The sequence below is a fragment of the Budorcas taxicolor genome, chromosome 24, assembly GCF_023091745.1.
Source record: "Budorcas taxicolor isolate Tak-1 chromosome 24, Takin1.1, whole genome shotgun sequence".
Lineage (NCBI taxonomy): Eukaryota > Metazoa > Chordata > Mammalia > Artiodactyla > Bovidae > Budorcas > Budorcas taxicolor.
This window is the reverse complement of record NC_068933.1, coordinates 25,639,592-25,665,848: the sequence shown is the minus strand read 5'-3', so window position 1 is coordinate 25,665,848 and position 26,257 is coordinate 25,639,592. Positions and strand designations below refer to the sequence as shown.

At 41.4% G+C, this 26,257-nt stretch overlaps 1 protein-coding gene across 1 annotated transcript; it reads right to left on the bottom strand.

Annotated features, from left to right (window-relative positions):
- Positions 1–4,500: 4,500 nt before the first annotated feature.
- DCTN6 (dynactin subunit 6) lies at positions 4,501–25,961 on the bottom strand. The gene is made up of 7 exons (XM_052661457.1): positions 25,910–25,961; positions 20,950–21,014; positions 11,007–11,112; positions 9,573–9,661; positions 8,223–8,270; positions 6,546–6,688; positions 4,501–4,987 (listed from the first exon to the last, which is right to left on the bottom strand). Exons 1-7 carry the CDS (start codon positions 25,930–25,932, stop codon positions 4,889–4,891), a joined length of 573 nt encoding a protein of 190 aa, XP_052517417.1. The 5' UTR covers positions 25,933–25,961; the 3' UTR covers positions 4,501–4,888.
- Between the last annotated feature and the right edge of the window lie 296 nt (positions 25,962–26,257).

Sequence of the window (26,257 nt, the reverse complement as noted above, 5' to 3'; positions counted from 1 at the left end):
CTGGCCTACTTACCAGCTGTAAAAAGTTTGTGGGCCTTCCTCACCGTTTTTCATAAAGAACAGAGACTGGTTCAAATGTCTGAACCGTAGGAAAGCAGAATCGGTTTAAGAAACAGAACATCTAAATTCAGAGACTTAGCCCTCACGCTCACGTGAAGTTAGTGCAGACACTCTTTCGGAAGGGATGTTAACAAAGATCTGGCCAACCTTTTTTGCTATTAATAGGTCCCCAGTGGGACCAGCAACGCTTCTCTGAGGGATGGTGCCGTGCCTGAGCCCCTATCTGGATGTGTGCAGTGGTACTAGTTCTACCCCTGGTAAAAACTCTAAAATATAAACTATACCTTTCTTCCTTTGAAGGAGGCAGGCGAGGAACTGTTCCTAGTTTACGTTTAATAAAACACTTGAGTCTACAGTAGCCTTAATATAGGTTGGATTACTAAGGATAATAAAATTCTCTAGGAGAACCCATCTGGCTAGCCAAAAGGGGGAAAATGATCCTGTTTCCTGGTGTCCTCTTGCAATAAAACAGCAGGTCTACAGTGGGATTATAAACCTTTAAGATTAAATTCTCTTCATTCACCTTCATTAGGAGTTGAACACTAAGGATTAGACAGCAAAATGATAAAAGAGGCGGTGCTTGAGGATAAGCCATGGAATTAGAAGTATTTCCTCTCTACCCTCTTAATGTCTGAAATGAAATTATATTACTTTTAGAAGTAAAAACAACGAAAATACCACAATTTACCACCACACTTAATTAGTAATAATAAGCAGAAGCAGTTTAAAGTTCTAGATAGAATGACTTGTAGTCTTAACCTTAATCCCTCTTTGAGTAATTCTTCTTGAATTCAGAGGGAAGACCAAATCTTTTATGTTCCTATTGTTTTGTCTCAGGCTGTTTAAAACCTTTGAGAGACAAAAACCAAGCAAGACAAACTCACAGCTGTTTTCCCACTAGCATTTAGGAAGCTCAGCAAGTTATAGAATCTCTATCTTAAAAGGTTTAACTAGCCTTCTTAATGGCAGCATTGAGTAGGGTAAAGGTTATGAACTCTGGAGCTGAAATGCCACTGACTAGCTGAGTGACTTTGGATGGTTACTAAACCTCTCTGCACCTCAATTTCCTCATCTGTAAAATAGTTGTAATAACGTTACCTACCTGATGATTAAGAATATCAAGTAAGTTAATGTGTAGTTAGTAAGTTATATGTAAACTGCTTTAAACAGTGCCTAACATGTAATAGGTTCTATACAAGTTTAACAAACACAGGCCAATTTTTAAACTGTCAGTGAGTTTACTAAGTATATGTTTTAGCATTATGAACAGTTTTCGTATTATTTTCAACATGCTGTTATTCAGCACCCTTATCCTTCAAGATTTTTTATTAATACTTTCTACTAAGCCTAGACAAGTTACGTTAGCATTAGTCACTCAGTCATGTCTGACTCTTTGTGACCCCGTGGGGTGTGCCCGCCAGGCCGCTCTGTCCATGGAATTCTCCAGGCAAGAATCCTGGAGTGGGTGGCCATGCCCTTCTCCAGGGGATGTTCCCCACCCAGGAATTAACTGGGTCTTCTGCATTACAGGCGGTTTCTTCACTGTCTGAGCCACCAGGGCAGCCGAGACGGTTAAACAGAGGCTTAATGAAATGCATGCTAAACTTAGGACAAGTAATCTAAATGTCTAAGAAGACAAGGTTTATACAAGGTAAGGAGATGAAGATCTCGAATAGGGAATTCCCAACTGGTCCAGTGGTTGGGACTCCATGCTTTCACTGCAGAGAGCCTGAGTTCAACCCCTGGTCGGGAAACTGGGATCCCGCAGGACATATGGCCAAAAACAAACAGAAAAGAAATCTTGAATGATGTCATGTGCCCATCTTAAGCAGCAGTCCTTCCTAAAGCTTCCCCACAGGCTGGGGCCCCTAAGAGATGCTGACGGCACACTAGGAGGATCCCAGGTGGAAATGGTGTGTGTTTGTGTATGCTGGCAGTTTTAGAAGATGAATATCGATTCTTGGATGTTCCAAGAACATCAGTTCTTGGCTCCTTGAAAAGGTGGAGCCTAATGACCCCCCTTGAGTGTGAGATGGACTTAGTGACCTGCTTCTAACAGATAAAATGAAGCATGAGTGGTGGTGTGTAATGTTGGAGACCAGGTCTTTCCTTGCTTGCATCTGGAGGAAGCTGAAGGAAGCCAGCTGCCCCATCCTGAGGACAACTCAGCTGCCGTGTGAGAGACTCACGTGTGCGGCACTGAGGGCCCCTGCCACCCGCCACGCGAGACGGCTTTCTTGGAGGTGGACGCCCCTTTCCCCGCCCCCAGCCCGTTGAACTTTCATTTGACTGCAGTTTCTGGCTTGAGGGAAATCTCATGAGGGGCACTGAGCCAGGACCACCAGCAGAGCCACTCCTAGGTTTGATCTGAAGAAACCGCATGTTCATTGTTCTAAGCTGCTGTATTTTAGGGTAACTGTATAGATAACCACTACGGCGTGTGTTAAAGGATGAAGTGGAGAAGACAGCAGGGTACGATACCCTTTTTGGACCTGACGCTTCACCTGGTAAAAACCCACCATCTTGGCCCTAGAGCTGTTACAAATTGCCGTGATAAAATGGCTTCTTTCTCCTCCCTGCTTAGGCGCTTCTTTTTCAGTCACCAGTATGTCAGGGTCTGTCCTACTACTTAGCATAATCACCTAGAACATTCGTGCTGAGGTTTGAGTGCTGACTGCAATCTCAGTGAGGCAGAGACTGTTTACTAGAAGAAGGCTGGGAGCCTGGCTGTGGAGAAGCCCCAAAGAGCAAGAACTGCAAAAAAACTGTCTTCGATTCTTTGTCCTGAAGGGGGATCAACTATTTCATTAAAATATTCAAAACTCATCGGCTAAACTGACAGACATGGAGGCTGAACTACACAAACGGAGTTCACATGACACTGATGTATAAATCAAAGTTTCTCTAAATTCTGTGTGCAGAACGGTATTCTGATGCTCGCAGACAGAGGCCCCCCTTTGCCCAGCACAACGCCTTAGAGGCCACATCAGCAATCAGATTACGCTTGCAATTGGAGGCCAAAGTGACAAGTCCCGAGGTATGTTCTTCCCAAGCCGTGTGACCTGAGCCAGAGAACACTCTGGTCACTGAACAGCTCACGTCTCTTGGATTCAGCGCCTCCCCTCCATGGGTTAACGCTGTGTTCATGCTGTCACACTTTCTCTCTCTGTATTCCTCGTAAACCGACATTTTCTGTTAACATTTTCTTTCCTCAAATGAGTTAATGGCAATTAAAAGCCACAGTGTACCTGATAAACGTTGAGGGTCTTCTCACATGATGATTCAATAGTTTGACTCTCTGGGGCTATCTTATTACCAAGTCCTCGGGAGGGATGCCACTGCTGTCTTCACATACTCCTTGCGTAGTTTGGGGCACAGGGCAGTTATGAGCACATCAGAGCTTATCCAGATATAATATTCAGAACTGGCACAGCATTTCAAGGGTAGTTTTGTAATTTCTGCTCTTTTATGTAGAAACTTTTGTGATCAACAATATCCTAAGGTGCTCACTAGGGGTTGAAAAATGAGCACACAGAAGTTATCAAAAACAGGACATTTATGGGATGTTCTTCTCTTCTCAAACCACTACGTGTAGCAGTATACTTTTCTAACTTGAGTCATGAATATTCTTATCAAAATAAAGTCATTCACATTTGGAACAAAGGCTAATTTCTACCAGTCAGTTTTGGAAATTCAAAAGTAGTTTTTTACTATCCACTATTAAAAATTAATCTTGTGATAACTTATAATGGATAAGAATATGAAAAAGAATACACATATGTGTATAACTGAATCATTCTGCTGTGCATGGGAAACTAATACAACATACTCAACTGTATTTCAATTTTAAAAAATGTTCCAAGAGAAAATATTTTAGCATTTAATGTCTTAGTATTAATCAACATCTACTAATTCAAAAGTTACTATGTTCCATTAATGGGCGCACTTGAATTATTTAAAAAAACCTTGGAATTACAACAAAATGCTCAATATTTTGCCTATTATATAATCAGGTAAACAGAATCATGCCACGGTTGATAATTATTGATTAGTAATATGCCAAGATAATTTCATATATTTATAGATATATCAAAATCTCTTCTAGCTTCATTGTCCTCAGAAACTTCAGAATACCACTTAATGGTCATTTACTTGTCATTTTCATTAGACATCATTCTTTATTACTTCATATTCTACTGAATACATCTTTCCCTGATTACTTTTGCTTTACTAAAAAGAAAAAAAAATATTTTTCTTGGGAACATAATGAAATCTAAATTAATTCAACAGCTGCTGAAATTTCACCTGAAATTTTAGACAGCCACAAATTCACAAAAGGAAAAGGTAAACACATTAGCTTTTATATTTAACTAGTATACAATAAAAATTAAAAGAGCTATTTTGGGAAAGTTGATGCAAGTAGAAAAACTGATTAAAGTCCTGTCATCAACATTTTTATTTAGTTTAGTATTTGTTAGAATACAAATACATAACAATATGTCCTTTCTTATCATGGGTAGTCTTTTGCATAACTAAAATTCATGGCCAACATGTTATATAACACACAACATAGAGCAAAAAAATCTGTAAATTATCAGAATGGGACAAGGACATCAGAAAATAATACATTTTATATAAATTATAGAGGACAGTTACAATGAAAATCCATTACTTTCTTCTCTAATTCCATTTTACAAGATAAAGTCAACAGGTGTTTTGTGGACTGTTACGAAGGCACAAACATGTGGCTCTTTCAAAAGACACCAGTCAGAGAAAAAAAAAAGACATTGGTCAAACGCAAATATTATCTTGATGTCATCTATTGGTCTTAGTTCTTAACTGGAGTTGAGCTTCCTTTCATGGTCTTCTTTAGGTGATGGTAGTTCGGCAAGATTTTCATCAGGAAATCCAGCTGTAGTGTCTGGGGCTAAAAAGATAAGAGAATTAAGACCTGGCTAGCAGAAAGCAAAGTTAAGAGCATCAAGTAGAAATGATTATCACTATGTCATGGAATTACAGGTGATTTTCACTGATCTCTTTTTTTTGGACTGAGGCATGCTGAATCCTAGTTCCCTGACTAGGGATTTGAACCTGTGCCCCCTGCACTGGATCCCATTCACTGACTTAATTTTGCTCCCCTGCTTTTTCAATTTACAATGAACATACATTGAGTTTGGTAATAAGAAAAAGCCAAAAACTTTTGCATGTAAAAATGCATGTTTATCAGTTTTCAACCTTGCTTTTGTAGATTTCATCTTGGCCTCTAAGAAGTGAAAGAGTTTCCATTATAGTAGACAATATGAGTACACTGCTTTGTGCATGACAGAGCACACAGGTATGATACGCATCTGATCTTCACTCTTCATATCACAGCCTTGCTCACACTTGGCCTCACTGTAAAATTCACCTGGGGTACTTTGCCCTGACCACTTTGTTTCAAAATGTCTGGGGATCATTTGTAATAAGGACCTCTATGTGATCCTTATAATTGGTAAAACATGGAAAACAGTGTTGCATACATACCATTACGTATTAAACTTCAGATATTCTTGCTCACTTTATTCTAATCTCCCTTAACCCAACTCCAGCTTCATCTTTCCCTCTTCAATCATTTTGCTGTTATGCAGAAAGATAGTAAAAAAATACTAGATTTGTTCTTATTTCTTTTTTGGTCCAAAGAATAGTAATACTTGCTTATAATAATAAAAGCCAAAGATGACAGAATTAGAATAACCCAGAAAGAACTGGCATTTTAATTTCTGATAAAATATGGCTAAGAATCAAAAGTGCTAAATGTCTTGCAAACATTTTCTTTGGGAGAGGGGAAGGAGGCTGCGTAACTAAGGAAGTATACTGAGTGTGCCAAGCAGTAAGGTTAAAATGTCAATCAGAATGCCTTCTATCCAAAGGAAGCCCCAAATGCTCTATCAATATTTATCTCCTATTCTAACATGAAACTCCAAATGCATACTTGCCATTATTCTTGGTTATTAGGAGGGGACAATTCCTCTTAAGCCAGGAAAATATCTAAATATACTTGCATATTCACAAGCTGCATTTATTTGCAGGCCAGTTATGTCAGTAAAGTGATCGGTGGCCCCAAGTTGGGTGTATAGTAATGTGGCAGGTTCATTTCTTACCCTTGAAGGTTGGTATTGTAGGAGCAAATCAGTATAGTTCGTAAGGCTTGGAGATGCACCTTCAGTGAAAATATGTAAGACTAGGAGAAACATCCCTGGATGTTCTCTTCCCACAGCCAACATGTCACTGTCATCTTTGGACGTATTTCTGATATTAACTTAAGGACTCAAATATCTGTTGAGTCAACGAATAAATTGCGGTTTTAGGAATGTTCCTCTGATGCTTTATTTTAATCACTTGCTTTTAAAATAACAGAATCGCTGCCCCGTTAATACATTTATGTGGTATTTTGGGAAAACTAGCAGCCCTAGAAAGGACGCTACTGACTTGAGAGGTTCTAGTACCTGTGGCCGTTCAGTCTGCACCCGACGAAGGCAGTCTCCACCATAGATCACCGTGTTCTCAGGGATGACTTCAAACGTGTTCAGGTTGCAACAGGCCCCGATGATACAACCACTTGTCAGTATTACGTTCCTGCCTACATACGCTGCAGGAAAGACACACAGAGAACGACTACATAAGACAGTCAGCAACTAGAACACTGTTTCCTTCCTAAGACGATGCAAGCATAAAAATACAAACTGTCCTTAAGAAACATAGTAAAAGTGCTTCAGTCCAGAGTCTGTATAGCAGAGAGGCATGAACCAGGCTAGTATTAAGTGGATCCAAAACAGAGGTCTGCTGTGATCTGTGTGACCTGTAAACACTCTCAGCCAGTTTCTCTCTCAAATGGAGCCCATCCTACTTCACAATGTGCTATAAAGAATAAATGAGATAATAAATGTCGAGTGTCAAGCACAGGTCTGACACACGGTAAGTATAGAATAAATAGAAAATGACAGTGATACTCATCATCATCATCATAACTGGTAATCCAAATTAAATAAAAACTATTAAGTAGGTTACCAAAAAGTCTAATTAGTTTTAAAAAGCTCTTCTTTCATGCCATCCAAGACTAAGAAAAGAAAGGCACTATTCTAAAGAGGTCTTGGCCAGTGCAAGTTCATTGTATGAAGCAGGGCACTCAAAGCCGGTAGGGAGAGAGGTGGGTGGGGGGTTCAGAATGGGGGGACACATGGGCACCCATGGCTGATTCATGGTGATGTATGGCAAAAAGCACCACAATGTTGTAAAGTAATTATCTTCCAATCAAAACAAATTAATTAAAAAAAAATAAAGAGGTCTTGGGCTTCCCTGGTGGCTTAGTGGTAAAGAATCCGCCTGCCAATGTAGGAGACATGAGTTCCGTCCCTAATCTGGGAAGATCCCACACGCTGCAAAACAGCTAAGCCCACGCTCCACAACTATCGAGCCTGAGCTCTAGAGCCCAGGGGCGGCAACTGCTGAGCCCACGTGCCCTAGAGCCTGTGCCCCAACAAGAGAAGTCACTGCAATGAGAAGCCCTCGAAGCAACAAAGACCCAGCACAGCCAAAAATAAATAAAAATTTTAAAAATGAATAAAATGACTGTATTTGTCCTCTTAAATAGATAACATTATTTAGAAAAATAGACAAGTCTTATCATTCCAGCTCTTTCCGGACAAGCTCTTGGAGTCACTTCCCAGCAGTGGTGGCAACTCAGGAGACCCCTTGCCTAGCCCCTCCTATGAAAAGTAGCTTACATTTGTTTCTAATGGGCTAGGGGAAAGCAGTCCTGAAATTAAAGAAAGCAAACTAGTAGAGAAACTGGGGTTTTTTTCCTTTAATTCAACAACATGAATCAACTAAATTACCATTGACACTAGTTTTTAGTAGAAATCTTTTTCAAATCTTTCACCTGAAAGTTTAACTCAATCCTGATTTAAACATACACAGCTAGAATTTAATTTAGTGGATGATTAGATTAGGTTCCTTAAAGGCAAAGAATTCGTCTCTTGGCTATGCTAGCCCGCTTCCAACCATGCCTGCAGTCCTTCCAAGCACGTGGCTTCGTCGAGGTTTGCACTTAGGCTGTTTTCCAGAACACCACAGACAGAAAGGAGGTGATCACTTCTCACGATACAGTTTCAAATGTAGCTTACCTTTTGACTCGATAACATTATTATCGCCTATTTTCATGGCTTGGCAATCTGTAAGCCAGAGTTAAGTACACATTGTGAACATGTTCATCTTTTTCTTTCTGATTCACTCTCCTTGTCCTGCAGTGGGGCGGACAGAGGTCTGAGAGGGCCCCGCCGGCCGGGCTGACCAGAACTCCCTGCCCAGGGCAGTAGGCAAGTAAAGTTTAATTCTTTAAACAGAAATATCTTGAAGTACAAATAAACACCTTCTATATTTTTAAAGAAATGAGCACCTTATACCCCAATTTTATGAGTATTTTCATAATTGTTTTAAGAAACATATTTTCATAATTGTTTAAGAAAATTAAAACTGTCTAACACCCAATCACGTAAGGGTAGCACTGTTAACAGCTTGACATTATCTTTATGTAGATATATCATTCTCTGTACATAACTGGAAATCAAACTGTATAAAATAAAACTCTATAACCTTTTGTAGCTTACTTTATTCAGTTCACCTACCTTTGCAAGCCTTATTCCATACCATCAGAATCTTTAAAAACATAATTTTAAGTGACTCCTTAATGGTTCTAATGGTCTATCTTATAACTGACGCTTAATTCACTTAAATATTTTGCTATTGTTAAACCTTTAGCTTTTTCCTTGAAGTATTCATAGTTTCTCTTATAAAGTAATGTTTTATTCACACTATGAAAAGATTTTACTCACATTATGAAAAGATTTTACTCTTTTTAGAGCATGAAATCAGCAAAGGCACTGGTAAACATCAAAAGAATCAGGAGAAAAACATCAAAGAATGAAATATTTCCAGCCCATCCACCATTTCCTTTTATCAGACAGGAACACACTGTCAACCTTTTAAAACTATACAGAAATCACAAATGGGCAGAGCTGTGGTTCTTAAATCAGGAGTGAAGCCAAGATTACTCTGCTCCACGCCCACTGCCGCTCAGCCACCACCTGCTGACAAGACGGGTAACACGAGCAGAAGCTCCTACAGGCAGTGCATGAGCACGTGTGCACACTGAAAACAGCGGCCTTCCTTCACTCTCTGAAGGTACTCAGTCAAAGAGAGGGGAGAATTTGTTTTGATATACTACAAATCAGTCTTTTCAAGAGATAGATGGCCTAGTCCTAAGAATATAATTCATACATTTATCTATATATATACATAATATGTCACATGTATAATTAAATGATCTATTATATATAAAGTATGTGTGTGTGTGTGTATATACACATACATACATATAAAGTATTTGATAGATAAGTTATGACAATTTCTACAGAGGAGATTGGGTACTGAAAGACAGCTGGGAATGATTTCTCTTAAATTATTGCAAAGGATACAACAGCCAACTTCGAACACATTATTGGTGCCAATGATCATAGGTTTGGGTTCTGGATCTTCTGCATCAGGAGTGATATTATCAGGGTGACTATAAAAAGAAGAGAGAAATTATCAAAAAATCAATAATGCAATAAGCAATTCTCCTGTTACAGAATTTGGGTTCATTCTCTCAACTGTACCTCTATCAAGCTTGATATATGTAATGACGTTAAATAATTTCTTAATCCAAGTGAATTATTTATCCTCTATGCCGGAGAAGACTTGATTCTGAATTGAAACAGAACTACTGAAATGTAAAGAAATCACAGGTGTGTATAGAAAGTCAGTCTCCCTTTGTTTATTTTTCAAACTCAAAGCCCAGGGGACCTTTCCCAGGACAAGGCAGAAAAGAAGCTGGCTGGGACTTTCAGCTTGTTAAACTGGAATCAAAATCATGCCTAACTTGAAAATTTTCCATTCCTAATAACCATTCAAGATTGTGAAATGTAAACAGATATTCATGTAAAATAATCATTTTATGCTGTTACGTGGTTAGCTGAAACATTTGTAACAAAAAAAATGTTTTCAGTCTAAGAGAAGGAAGCCATTTAAAAATGGTGCTTTATCTCTGACAGCTGAGTTACTACAGAATATAGCTGTTGTTAACTGACTTACAGTAAAGGTGCCAAAATGCATTTTAAAAAGAAACTGCTTAATATAGTAAGAAACTTCCAAAGCCTAAGTAAGCATTAAGACAAATCAATCTCTTTATCACAGTTAAATATTTTCCCAAGGTCTTTACTACAAATTCCATACACTGTTGCTATAAATTAGGTATAAGCTTGAATTTCCTGCCAAAATTTTATCTAGCTTTACAGATGCTTGTAAAAATTTCATAGGTATTACAATCTAGTTCACTAAGATCATACATGTTCTAATAGCTTATAATTTTTTTTAATCTTTAAAGTTGAAAAATTGCCTCTAGGACCTCCAGTTTTTCAAATATAATTCTGAGTGTTATCCCCATAAGGCACACGAAAATATACATCAGACTGAAGTTCACATGTCCTGGTATGAGTAATAACGCAGTCAGAATCAAGCCATTCCGTCAGAAGACAATTCGAGGCTGGGAGCACCGCACAGGGCCACTGGGGGTGTCCTCAGGAGACGCCTCCTTAAGGGACAGAAGAGGCTGGCACATGGAAGGGACCCAGAGGCAGAGATTCTAGTCATCCACCTATGAGCTGCTTCACCCTGGACACTCTCTACCCCTCTGGTCTGTCACATCCTCACTTACTAACTACCTGTGTTGAAAAAGATCCTTAGTGTCCTCCTGGTTCTCAGACAGTGGGCCTTCCATATGTCAGCTGTAGAAGGTCCCTAGAGATGGCTGACATGAACGGAGACTCTCTCTGCGGCAGCTCGCTCAGAGCAGGTGTAAGGGTGCTACTCACGCATTTATGATGAGCGCCTGTTCCTCTATTAGGTTGCCTTCGCCGATCACTATTGGACCGGCTTCTGCGATGATTCGTGCTTTAGGGTGGATCACTGTCCTGGGTCCTGTTAAACGGATGGAAAAGAAATTACTTGTGGAGGCCGAGCTTCCAAGGAGGCTCTTGGGAGGAACGTTTCCTAAAGCAGGTACCAGGTACCCCACAGGGCACGTTACAAAGGTTATCACTGTAATTTGGGCCAAATCTCCACCCCGGCAGAGGGAAGACAGCACAGGGCTTTGGAGCTGGACAGTCCGGGCTCACCCTCTGTTGTGAAGTCTCTGTAATCTCAGCGGTGAAATGGGGGTGGTGATAATACCAATCCTGCAGGGTTGTTGTAAGAATTAGATGAAACACTGTTTGTAGGCAATGATTTTTTGGCACAGAGTTGGCAATAAAAATTAATTCCTTTTCTTCTCTTCCCTCCTAAAGGTGAGGCTCTCGTTGCTTACAACACTGGTACTTGCTTATGCTGGAACCACATAACACTTTCTCATGCTGGTGTATTACAGGATTAGTCCTTTTATTGAGGGAACATGATGAAATATGGGTGGAATGAGAGTTAGAAAGCATGGAGACTCACCTGACCTTTGTTACTCTGTTACTATCCTTATTATAAGCCTACTCAGTGGAAGAAAGCAGAGCCCTTGATGTCTGGTCGAGGATATGATTTTAACCAGTTGAAAAGGATAAGGGAGGCAGAGGAAGGAGCCAAGCGTGGTTACTGGACTCTGGCAGTGGGAGAGCTGAGGCAGTGACTCCAGCCTCACACTGAGGGGCAGGAAGGCCCCTCATCGCATCCCTTCACCTCGGGGTGGAGGAGGCCCTGCATGGCCTACACAAGGCCGTCGGTTCCGGACTGTACCATTCCCTTCCTCCACTCGATTGACCCAAAGGCCTAGCATTTGGCTGACAGTGAAGCCACTGATGAGAAAACATCACCTCACTGCAGGCACTCCCTCCCAACCTGCCCCACCAACCCAGATCAAGGCCATCCTTATCTGTAGACAACGGGACAGGAAGTTTCTGCTTTGCACAGGACGCAGCTGACTCCGACAGCAGGAGTGGGCAGAAGCAGTGACACGAGGTAGGCAGGGAGGCAGGAAGACGACGCTGCCTCAAACTCAGCGCTCAACTGCTTCAGTCAACCGTACTAATCAACTCAATTTACTCAACAATCACCATCTGCTAGTGACACGCAAGACGCAGGGCTGCATGTTACAGGGAAACAAAAAGGAATGGGTGCTATTTTTGCTCTCTGGAGCTTTGTCTGTCTTGAAAATCGGGAAGACTTAACAGGCTCACTCAAAAATGTATTAAAATAAATAAGGAGGTGTTCCTGGTGCCCAGAGAATTGGAAAGAATCTCAGGACAGCTTATTTTTTTCCCTAACAATGAAGAGCTGGGGACTGATACAGAGGGTGGGGCCCAACATCGGGTGCGGGGTCAGGGGACACACAGAGGGTGGCTTTGTTATTTGTGTCACTTCTGGCTCCCTAAAGTAAAACTTTCCTGGCAAATGCTCCTGCTTAGGATAGGAGATTTCAGAACAGAAGATGGGGTCACTCAGATCCCTGGGAAACTTCTCAAGGTGGCCATGACTGTGACCACGGGTGCCTTTTTCCTTTGGTTAAAAAATATACACACAAATTATAAACATACACACACACATAATTAATAATATACACATACATATAATCATAAACACACACACATACACATAATTATAAACACACACACACTAATTATAAATATACACACACATACACATAATTATAAATATATACACAAACACACATAATTATAAACATACACACACATACACATAATTATAAACATACACACATACATACACATAATTATAAACACACACATACACATAATTATAAACATACACACACATACACATAATTATAAACACACACATATACACAATTATAAATATACACACACACATACACATAATTATAAACACACACACATACACATAATTATAAATATATACACAAACACACACATAATTATAAACACACACATACACATAATTATAAATATATACACAAACACATACACATAATTATAAACACACATACACATAATTATAAATATATAAACATATATACATACTTATAAACATATACACACATACACATAATTATAAACATAAACACACACTTTACACATAATTATAAATATATAAACATATATACATACTTATAAACATACACACACATACACATAATTATAAACATATACACACATACACATAATTATAAACACATACACATACACATAATCATGAATATATATACAAACACATACACATAATTATAAATATATAAACACATACACATAATTATAAATATACACACACATAATTATAAATATACACACTTACACATAAACATATACATATACATACACATAAAAGGAATACCTGCTCACCCCCCAAAAATCAAAGTCAAAAGTGAAAGATCCTCTCTCCTCCTGCTGATCTCATTCCCTGGAGGTAACTATTCTTAAAAGTTTGGAGTATTACTCCAGATTTAAGTACTAGTGTATATTTAAAATCTGTAAATATGACTGTATATAAAATCTATTTCACTAGAAAGTCAGAAGATAAGCTCAGCTTGAAGGAGAAGAGTCTGAATCTCACACACTAAAATATGAATTTCAAAAACTAAGGGATGGTACTCATTCTGCAACTTGCTTTTTCACCTAAAAAGTGATGGTGATTTTTTTCCACATAAATTGTTGAATATTATTTCACATTAATACCCCATGACTTATTTAACCAACCCCTTAATAATAGGCATTTGGAAGAATTACCACTTCTGGGGAGAGGTGCTGAAACAATGCTGAAACAAGCACTGGATTCCTCTGAAATGAGAAATTTCTTATAGGTCCTTCCAGCTGTGTGAAGCAATGTAAAGCTGTGGTTTGCACAATACCAGATTTACATTTTATGTCAAGATATTCTGTGATAAAGGGACACGATCTTTCTATTTTCGGTTCTTTATAATTAAAGCCCCAGCCAGCAACCACACCCCTTGTCTAGAAAGGCCAGGCTCTGGCCTTTATCACTTAAAGGCTGTGTGCTTAGCCTCTCAAATGCCTCTGTTTTCTCATCTATAAAAAGATGAAGTCTATGATAGCCTATCTCACCAGGTTGAAGTGTGGATTATATTTGGAAAGGAGAGCATGGGGTCTGGCCCACAGTTCTTCAAAATGGGAGGTTCATCACTATCTGACACTAAGAGCTAAGAACTTTGTCACAGTAAACAAAACAGCTCTTTCTGGTCTGAGAAACAGAAGAAAAGGGACTGCTTTATTCCCCTGATACTCAGGTAACACGGTGAAACCTCCTTTTAAACAGGGAAGAAATTCTTCACCTTACTGTAAGACAGTGAAACAGATTAATAAAAATGTTCCATACTGGCATTAAAAATCTGACAGGAGGAAGAGGTCGTCCTGGCTGTAATGACAGAAAGCAGATCCTTTACCGCAGCTAGATTCGTACCCAGGGGCACGAGATATTCTGCTGGTCCTCAGGCTGCAGCTTTTGACAACAAGCAGTCTTGCAAAAAGCTACGTGAGAAAAGGCTGATAAGACAAAGGTTACACTGGGACCTATGCTTCTTTAAAAGTTCCTCTAAAGTACAGGTTTGAAAACAACTGATATTTTCATTTTTTCCCTTTGAAAAATAATGTTGGCGCTGTGTTAGCCAGGTATTTTATTATTATTATTTCTTATCATTCTTAACAAGAGTGTTAGTAAATAACTGGAAAACTGGTTCTAAGTCTCAGGCCCCTCCCTGGGATAGAAAGCATTACACGAACCAGTGAGCAGATTCCATGAGACCTGTTTAAGACAACACCTCCACCTGGTGGTCACACTGCCAAACTACAAGTCCTGGAGTTCTGAAGTGACTTGAAAGATGAAACTGTTGTTCAGTCCCTAAGGCGTGTCCAACTCTTAGTGACCCCATGCACTGCAGGATGCCACATTCCTCTGTCCTTCGCTATCTTCTGGAGTTTGCTCAAACTCATATCCATTGAGTCGGTGATGCCATCTAACCATCACATCCTCTGCCACTCCCTTATCCTTTTGCCTTCAACCTTTCCCAGCATCACCGTCTTTTCCAACGAGTCAGCTTTTCTCATCAGGTGGTCAAAGAATTAGAGCTTCAGCCTCAGCATCAGTCCTCCAATGAATACTCAGGGTTGATTTCCTTTAGGATTGACAGGTTTGATCTCCTTGCTGTCCAAGGGACTCTCAAGAGTCTTCTCTAGCACCACAGTTCAAAAGCATCAAATCTTCAGCACTCAGCCTTATGGTCCAACTCACATCTGTATGCCTACTGGAAAAACCATAGCTTTGACTCTATGGACCTTTGTCAGCAAAGTGATGTCTCTGATTCTTAATACACTGTCTAGGTTTATCATAGCTTTTCTTCCAAGGAGCAAGCGTCTTTTAATTTCACGGCTGCAGTCACCGTCTGCACTGATTTTGGAGCCCAAAGAAATAAAATGTCATGGCTTCCACTTTCTCCCCTTCTATTTACCATGAAGTGATGGTACCAGATGCCGTGATCTTAGTTTTTCTAATGTTAAGTTTCAAGCCAGCTTTTTCACTCTCCTCTTCCACTCTCAACAACAGGCTCTCTCCTCCTCACTTTCTGCCAATAGAGTGGTATCGTCTACATCTCTGAGGTTGCTGATATTTCTCCCAGCAAACCTGATTCCAGCTTGTGCTTTATGCAGCCCAGCATTTTGCATGATGTACTCTGCAGAGAAGTTAAATAAGCAGGGTGACAATATACAGCCTTGACGTACTCCTTTCCCAATGTGGAGCCAGTCTGTTGTTCCATGTCCGGTTCTAGCTGTTGCTTCCTGACCCACATACAGGTTTCTCAGGAGACACATAAGGTGATTTGGTCTCCTGTCTCTTTAGAATTTTCCACAGTTTGTTGTGATCCACATGGTCCAAGGCTTTAGCACAGTCAATGAAGCAGAAGTAGATATTTTTCTGGAACTCCCTTGCTTTCTCCATGAGCCAACGAATGTTGGCAATGTGATCTACTCTGAGTTGTGAAGAAACAGCAAGGTCATGGGTGACAAACTAAATACCTCCTCCCCTTAAGCTCTTGAAGGGCTTTTTGGGGCAGAGACTAGAGAGGTGAGTTTTTAAACATGAACTGTAGTATACGTGACTGCTAAGACTTAAGTTTGGTGAACTTCTTAAAGGAAACGTCTGACCAGGTGCTTTGTCTCTGCACAGTGCTGGAGGCTGGTCCCAGAAAGCCTGATGGCCCAGCACTAGTGCAAGACGCGGGCAGCAACCGCACGCTGAAATGTGAGCACAGTCTGCTCCACACTGTTCTGCGTGCAAGTGGCACTTTCACCTAGGATGGGTCTGAATTCAAACCAAGTTGAAGGGTCTTGGGGTTAAAATGCTTTAAAAATAAAAATCTGTCACCATGGAAAATTTTTGTTAAAAGGCTGTCGTGAACTTTCTTGGAGCTCTTTCTGGCAGGGTAGCTTGTGTATTTTCTTACCAAATGTGCTGAAACCCTATTTGGCTTATCTCCTTGTTTGGATAAATGTGTCTAGAGTTGGAGCTGCCTTACTGGCTGATGAATTATTTTTCTAAATGGTTGGCTGGGCTTGACGCAACCTAGCCAGAAAGACATTCCTTGCATCATATTTCCATTCCCTTCAGTTAGTAAAGGGTATTTTTCCTGTCTATCTTTGCCACAGAAAGCAATCTTTGTGGACATTTTCATATGTCAATAAATAGTTCCAAAAGCCACAAGGTCTCTTGAAAATGAAAACAATTCCTTTGACCTATAAGATGAAGTACTTTTAACAACTGTTTTATATTCGATGCACTTCTCAAGTCAAAGCCACTGTTTTGCCTTACTGAAAAAGATTTCCATATAATGTTGTACATACGATACTTACATAATATTATAAACCAATGTGACCTCAATTTAAAAAAATTTCCACAATAAAGGGAAGCTTTTGATCTGCATTAAAAACTCTAATGGAAAGAACAACAACGTGGGACAAAGTGCTTCCATCACAAAGCTGTGTCACTGTGGGCGCTCTGCCTCCACACCAGGAGTCCCCAAGCGTTGCCCTAACCCAGGAGTCTGCTTCCAAGCGGCAGCAGGACTGCAGCACTGTGCACAGACGGACCTTTCTAAGATGGGTTCCAGCTTTCAAGACAATTTTCAGAAGATAATGCAGAACCCATGCATCAAGGCAGTCTAATTAAACGCAGACTTAAAAAAGGAAAAGCAGGCTTGATAGTAAATAAGACGAAAGCTTATTTACCCAAATTATAATTAACAGGAGAACTGTTATTTCTCCCAAGGTTTGTTTCCTAACAGACTCTACTGAAAGGGATCAGGTTCTATCAGCGCCACAGACATAGGGTTTCTGGTTAAGGACTACACTTCAAAGCTTCAGACTAGTTTCTTTGATAAACCAAATACTTGATTTTCTAGGAAAACAGAAAACGTAATGTTCTACTAACTGAAACATAGCAAGGCAAAACTGATGAGGGGATGGAAAGTTATGTAAAACATCGTGAAATCTCCATATCTATACTGTAACAGGAGAAGACTTACATTAGTTATTCTGATAAATTAAGCAAAAACAAAACCAGCCGTAAGCTGAAAAACAATAGCCCATCGACAAAGGAATGGATAAAGAGGATGGGATACATATACAAATGGAATATTACTCAGCCATCATAACGAATGAAATAACGTCATCTGCAGCAACATGGATGGACCCAGAGATGATCGTACTATGTGAAGGAAGTCAGAGAGAGAGACAAATATCACATAATGTGATACGTGGAATCTAAAAAAATGAACTTATTTACGAAACAGAAATGGAGTCACAGATATAGAAAACAAACAGGGTCACCAGGGAGGAAGGGAGGGAGGGATACATTGGGAGATTAGGACGGACATACACACACAACTATATATAAAATAGATAACTAGTAAGGACCTACTGTATAGCTCAGGAAACTCTACTCAATACTCTGTAATGACCTATATGGGAGAAGACTTTAAAAAACGGTGGGTATATGTACATGTGTGACTGATTCACTTTGCTGTACAGCAGAAACTAACAACACACACTATAAATCAACTGTACATCAGTAAAATTTTTTAATAAATAAAAAAATAAAAGTTTCCCTAAGAAAATTCCACACCCCTCCCCCCAAAAAAAGGAAAAAGAAAACACGGTAGGGAGAGTGAGTTTTAATCAGGTAACTTATCTCTGCTCTCTGCTTTAACTGTATTATCTACCAAGAGCTTTTTTAAATCTGAGATATTACATCAGAAAAAGGAATTAACAGTACAAAAAAAATTAGAGATTATTTTATACCAAATACAAAAGTGATAGAAATGACTAAGTATCAGTTCTGGAAAATGTCCATATTTATATATATAATTAAGAATCAGAAACAGGCACAATGAAAATGAGATAAGAAATATGGAGCATGGAACACTGGGTAACTGTATCACTCTGAATCTTTTCCTTAGTTTTGAAAATTGAGGTGTTTCTGTAAAGCGAGAACATTTTCTGGTTTTAAAAACCTGGGTCAAAAATAAACCCAACACAATATTAACTTAGATCCATTCAATGATGAAATTACAATCACTAGTTTAAAAAAATATATATTATCATTTCTTATGCTACAATCCATCACTGAAAATCTGTGTTGAACAATCATTTTATGTTTCAACCACCAGAGCGGTGCATGATCAGCCGGTGATCAGCTTATATGGAAAGCAGATTTAAATACCACATTTCTTCACATAATTTCAACGTTCAAGGAAGGCAGGAGGATAAGAGGGATGAAGAAGAGGGAAGAGCACCAAGACATGAAAGACAGGGAGAACAGGAGAGTGAGTGCTGATTCCTGAAACCCCCAGGCCCCAGTCCTGCGCAGCGGTCCAGCCCTCCTTGGCACAGGATAAAGACTTTACTGCTCTTCTAGGGAAGCTTCTGCAAGGACAGGACCTGTTATTTCAAATCTGAAACACACACACAAACATATATGTATACTTGTGTGTACACTTATGCCTGTAGAGATATCCGTACCATCTATGTATCTACTTCACAGTAGATATTGAACACATTGTTTAAAGTAGGGAAGAAGTAGAGATGAGAGGGGAATATCATTATTTTAGTCTTACTTTCCTTCTAATTATAGAATATCCTGAGAATTAACATTAGGTGTCATCCCTTCAATCATGATGAAAACCATAAAAATACTAGAATAAAAATGCAGAGGAAATGTGGCTAATTTCTCCTCATAAAAAGTTTGCAAGTGGTTTAAAAGTTAACAAAGTTAATACAGGACTGAAAAGAAACACAGTTACCCTCTAAACTTTGAAATTCTGTCAATTTAAAATAACTAATTAGATCCAACCTGGGCAAAGCCCTAATTATGCTCCATAATACTGGCACAACTGTAACTAGTTTTTTAAGACATGATCCTGAAGTGGCTCGAGGCTTAGACTTACTAAAATTACGGAAATTCCTTTTTTTTTCTTTTGCAGTTACTGTTAGTGTAAGGGAACAAGGCACATTTTCTCTCTGAAAGTGTACTTAAGTTTCCTGAAAGCTCTACTCTGGTAACACCCAGTGGCTAGTAAACATGCGCTCACGTTAACAAAGATACCGGGGCACCATGAACAGTGAAAACGTATGGAAAAGATCTAGCGGCTAGAATGTGCATTTGGGGGAACTCAATCATGTTCATATACGCAAGTTGTTGTTTAGTCGCTAAGTCGTGTCCAACTCTTTTGCGACCCTACAGACTGCAGCCCACCAGGCTCCTCTGAGCCTGGATTTCCCAGGCAAGAATAAAAAAGGGTTGCCATTTCCTTCTCCAGGGGATCTTCCCCACCCAGGGGTTGAACCCACATCTCCTGCATTGCAGGCAGATTCTTTACCACTGAGCCACCAGGGAAGCCCATGGTCCACATATTAAATTTTTCATTTCCTTTAAACACTGGACTTAACCTCTAAAGCAAGGCTACACTGATTTCACAGTGCAGCTAGCCAACATTTATTGAGTGCTTACTACATGTCACGTATTGGGCCATGACTTTCATAAATATTCTCTTATTTAATCTTTAAAAAGCTTTGAGGAAGGCACTCTTATTTTGCATGTGACAAAAGCTGCTGCCGCTGAATGTCCATTCTTCCCTTTATCTATGTAAGAGAATCCAATACGGGGGCTACAATGTGTCCAGTTCAGAATACATCTCCCTGCATTCTCCATAGCTAGATGTGTCCTTGAGACCAGGCCCAAGGCAAAGAGTGCTGTGGAAGCTTCAGGAAGACCACTTAAGGGGAGCAGACTCCACTGGAAGTGCACGCTTTCGTCTCCATGCCTCTCCTGTCTTACCCAGAACACTCCTGGTGCTCCAGCCATCACGTCCTGGCCTGTGGTATGTGATATGCCTGAGGTGACCCAGCAGATAAAGAGCAAGGATGCTAACCCCAAGTCCATCAGACTCTGTGCTTTACACTCTTAGAAGAATGTGAGCTCTGCTATATTCACTGCTGGGTCCAGAGTACAAGCACAGGTGTGAGCATAGGACCAGGCACATAGTAGGTACACAGCAGACGTCTCTCAAATAAATCACCTTATTATACTGCCTTGTTAGTTTATCAGATGGGAGTTTAAACATAGACTCCATCACACTAAATTATTTGAGAAACATTAAACACTTAGAGAAATACATTGCTTTGCCAATAAAATTAGGAGTCAAACAGAAAATAATACCTAACGAACTGTAAAGCATTGAAATAAACTAAATAACACCAATTCTTGAGAGACAACACTAATAGGATATTCCCTTACCTATGGTGACATCACCTCTGATTTCACTCTCTACACACACAACTGCTCCAGGTGCGATCTTCACACTGCAGGGAGAAAAAAGTGACATGCGTCACAGGTAAGGTTTAAAAATATTGTTAGAGGAGCTATCCTGGCACTGCAATGATAGAAAGGTTAAAACAAATTGATGGAAAAATGAAAAGTGAACTGTTAGATGTAATATATTATAAACTTCTCAGGTGATACACCATCCGTCAGGCTAAAATCATTTATCATGTGTTCTTAAAATGCTTGAGAGGAAAAGAGGCATTGGACTCTTTTAATACCAACATTGTTTTTCAATAGCAAAAAGCTCAAAACAACCTAGGCATTCATTAGTAGGGACCTGGTCAGTACATCATGGTACAGTATGAAGTAATATACAGCATGAAAAAGAAGGAATAATCCCGTGTGTAAAGCGTCGGGGTGATCTCCAAGCTATACTGTTAAGTCAAAACAATCAAAGCCAGGGACTAGAATCAGAGGCTCTAGCATACAAGGACAGAGGGGAACATTAGGGTAATTGCTGTGCATCGGTCTTAGAGAGCAAAGACAGAGGACTTCAAAGGGAAGATTTCTAGAAAAAAAGAAAAAAAAACCTGAAAGATTATGTGATGAGCACTTGGGGAAAAAGTTAGGAGGCATCTGACATGATCTGTTGGAAGATTTGAAAAACATCAGTACATAGAAAAGCAAGAAAATGAAAAATGGAAGTTATTTGGTTAAATTTTAGATGAAGTCAGTTTGAGGCACCCATGGAGAAGACCCAGTATATCTAGATCTGGGCCTATGAGAGAGCGCTAGACCAGAAATACAGCTGAGAGTCATCAGAGCAAACTCTTTAACATGTTTCTCCATCATTCATATTCCAGAATCCACCCAAATGTCCCCTAATATAAATGCAGAGTAACACCAAAAATAAATATTAAAAAAAAAATCACCACTTTCATACTGATGTGGAAAACTTAAGAAAGACATGTACGGATTTTTCTTCTATAAATTTAAGATAACAAATCTTCCTATCACAAAGTATTTTTAAAGCTCTAAATAAAAAGAATATCCATCAGAACTTCCCTGGTGGTTCAGTGGCTAAGAATCTGGCTGCCAATGCAAGGGACATGGGTTCAATTCCTGGTCCAGAAAGATTTCACATAGTTACTGTTCAGTCATTAAGTTGTGTCCACTTCTTTGACCCCATAGACTGCAGCATGCCAGGCTTCCCTGTCCTTCACTATCTCCCATAGTTTGCTCAAACACATGTCCACTGAGTCAGTGACGCTATCCAACCATCTCATCCTCTGCTGCCCCCTTCTCTTCTTGTCCTCTCTGCCAATGAGTCAGTTCTTTGCCTCAGGTGGCCAAAGTACTGGAGCTTCAGCTTCAGCATCAGTCCTCCAATGAATATTCAGGGTTCCTTTAGGATTGACTGGTTTTTGATCTCCTTGGGGTCCAAGGGACTCTGAAGAGTCTTCTCCAGCACCACAGTTTGAAAACATCAATTCTTTGGTGCTCAGCCTTCCTTATGGTCCAACTCCCACATCCATACATGACTACTGGAAAAAACCGTAGCCTTGGCTATACAGACATTTGTTGACAAAGTGGTATCTCTGCTTTTTAATATGCTGTCTAGGTTTGTCATAGTTTTCCTTCCAAGGAGCAAGCATCTCTGAAATTAAAAGGTTCCACGTGCCATGGGGCAGTTAAGCCTGTGCACCACAACCACCCAGCCTAGAGCCGATGCTCTGCAACAAGAGAAGCCGCCGCAATGAGAAGCCCGCACATCGCAGCTAGAGAGTAGTCCCCACTCATTGCTACTAGAGAAAGTCCCCACACAGCAGTGAAGACCCAGAATAGCCAAAAATAAGTAAGTTTAAAAAAATACACTGATAAAATAAGAGACTTATAATCCTTAGGTCTATCTTTAAGAAATGTCCAGAGGAGACACAGCTACGTCTGTCTCCATCATTTTGACTGACTCTCTACTAGGCACAAATTAATACAATTTAAAAATGATCCATCTGGGTTACTACATGTCACTTGTCTGCTGAAATCACAGAAAATATATAACCTTTCTATTGAATAGGAGAAGGAAAAACTTTAGTGACATGGAGTAGAAAACAGAAAATGCTCCAAACCTCTCATTTTCTAGATGAGGAAACTGAAGCCCAGGGCCTTGAAACTTCTTGAACCAAAGTTCATTCCTGGGACATCGCTGTCCTAATATTATCGAAACACAAGTCCATGTGACTCACAGTGAGGCCAAACTATACTAAAACATCAGTTTGGAGCAGAGAAAGGTTTACTCCAGAGCCAGGCAAGGAGGTGGGTGGCTTATGCCTTAAAACCCTCAAACTCCCTGAAAGCCTTTAGCAAAGCCCTTTTCTAGGAATTGGGGTGGGGGCATGGTTAGCTGTTGCAAACATCCTGGTGCCAGATCCTTTGTTCTTGAGGTTAGTTCATGGTCAGGTAATGATGTTCTGTAAATCTCTACCAAGCTATTCTCTGTTCTGACAAGAAAGGCCCAGGTCCCAAGGCACAATTGTCACCCTCCAAAGTCCAGGTCCTGGCTAAGAGGAGGCAGATATCCATCAGATATCCATCCGTCCCCAGACCCTGCCTAGCCGTCATCGCTGAGGGAGACAGGCGCCCAGGACCCCAGTGACTCTCAGGCTCCTCAAGCCTCCCTTAGGGCAGGGGCTGGGTCCTGCAGACTGCATCCTATGCGGACGCCACTGCCATTACGCTGCAGACACAGGGATGGGGGAGAGGTTCACAGCCGCTCAAGACCTGAGCCTGGCCAGTGCGAGGCCTTGGCCAGGGCTCTGAAGCCCTGCAGGACACAGCCCCCAACTGTTCCCAGGGTCTGCCTCTTACCCGACTCTCTGCCTGAGGCCTGAAGACCACCACTCTGCTGATTGAGGACCACTAACTGTCTCTCACTGACAGCTGGTGGCTTGTGGGAGGGGCTCACTGCAGCACCCATGGATGGCTGAGCAGGACCGCTAACGGCGCTCACCGACAGCTGATTGCTTATGGCAGGAGCCCAGTAACTGCTACCTGGCTTCCCAGATGGTTTGCTGGTAAACAATCTGCCTGCCAACGCAGGAGATGCAAAAGAAGCAGGTTCAAACCCTGGGTTGAGAAGACCACCCCCCCCTCCAAAAAATGGCATGGCAACCCACTCCAGTATTCTTGCCTGAAAAATTTCATAGATAGAGGAGCCTGGCGGGCTACAGTCCATGGGGTCACAAAGAGTTGGGCAACTGTTACCTGGTAAAGGGGCGGGGCTTAAAGGTGTACAGCAACAGTCCATGCTAAGGTTTGTGCTCAGCCACACTCTAAAACATGAACATCAATCATCCCTTTTTGTTAGCTGGAAGTTTCCTGGAAACAGCCTGTCACTTCGGACAGTTTTCCTATGTCAGCTGAATGATTTTGCCCTTGAAAATGGTGATAAATCGCCATTTATAAACACTTTTTCTCCAATCCTTTTAGCTTCAGGTGGGTTTGTGTGTGTAAAAAAAGCAATCTTATTAAGCTGTGGACAAATAAATAAACCCCTATAAAACAGCTTATTTTACACATGATTTCCGATCCTAGTTTTCCATTCCCTCAGCCTCCCTCTTGCTATGATTTCTTTTTTTAATGAAAAAAGCATTATCTAATATTTAACTTATACTGGGCAAGTGAGAACAGGAGAGACTCAAAAGTGCCCTGTCTTCAGTTTTATGCCCAAGGAAGACGGCCCAGGTTGTGTGCGTCAGTCAGCATATTTCTTTGTGAGACAGGAATAATAAAACTCGGGAGTGAAGGGGCGGAGCAGGGAGCAGGCAGCCGAGGTAAGACTTGGCCGAAGTCCTAACTAATAAAATATCAACAGCACCCCCATCTCCACAGCACACTCCTATATACTGTGCATAATATTCCTAGCATATCTGTTCCTCTTTAGCTTACGCAAAAGATTACAATTACCTGCCTGCTGCTGCTGCTGCTAAGTCGCTTCAGTCGTGTCCGACTCTGTGCGACCCCACAGACAGCAGCCCACCAGGCTCCTCTGTCCCTGGGATTCTCCAGGCAAGAACACTGGAGTGGGTTGCCATTTCCTTCTCCAATGCATGAAAGTGAAAAGCGAAAGTGAAGTCGCTCAGTTGTGCCCAACTCTGTGCGACCCCATGGACTGCAGCCTACCAGGCTCCTCCGTCCATGGGATTTTCCAGGCAGGAGTACTGGAGTGGGGTGCCATTGCCTTCTCCAATTACCTGCCTAAATGGATGAAAAACCTAAATGTTAATTTACGGCCGCCCCCAAAACAAGGCTTGTCGGTGTTCATTTTCTAAAAGAGTCAGCAGAGGGTGCTCAACTTTGCTGCTTTGGGAAAGGTTTAACTGAAGCTTGTCTTGCATCCCAGCTGTCCCTTTCCACCGACAGCGCCCAGCAGCCCCGAGGCCCGTCCCCACGCGTTTACCAAGCAGCTAGCTTTGGCCCAGGCGCGGGCCCTACTTTGAGTCCGTTTACACATACACGGGGCGCCCCCGACGGACAGCGAGGGTTTGGGGGACCGCGGGTGATGGGGACACAGGACAGCTACAGGGGTTCCGAGTGCCGCGGGAAAGGGGAGGGTCCCTCCGTGTCCCAGGCGACGGGGACGCCCTGCATCCCCAGCAGGCCCGCCCGAGACAGCGCGGGCGCGCGGCGGGGGGCCAGCGAGGCCACGGAGGGACCACGAACCAGGACCTTCCCCCACCCCATTCCGCATCCTTTCCCGTCCCTCGCTACCCCCAGCCCGTCGCCTCCTCCCTCCGCGAACGCCAGGTCTGGGCCTTAGGAACTATCTGGGCGGGGCGCCTGGAATAAGACACCACCCAAGTCCCCACCACTGGCGACCAGGAGCAGATTCCACCCCTGCGGGGAGGACAGGATAGGTTCTCAGACAGCGACCCACCTCTTCTGAGTCTTCTCCGCCATGGTTTCAGCTCCTGTCTAGCTGGGTCGACACAACCGCCTGGGCACAGCGATGATCTCTGTAGGTGATTGTGGAGCCTGGTAGGACGGGGAAGGGGCGGAGCCTTGGCGCTGCTGCCGCGGGCGGGGGCGAGGCCGGCTTGCATTGGAGGTTTCGGTTCTGCGTGAGCCGGCTCCAGCCAGGCGGCGGTGTTTGGCCGCTAACTGATTGTTAGTGCAGTAAAAGGATCGGTGGACTCGGGTTTAAAACAGCCATTAAGTCAGATCCAACGCAAGTCATTGTGACCTCATTAAGTCCCACTGTTCATTCTCAGTTAAGTTCCTTAAG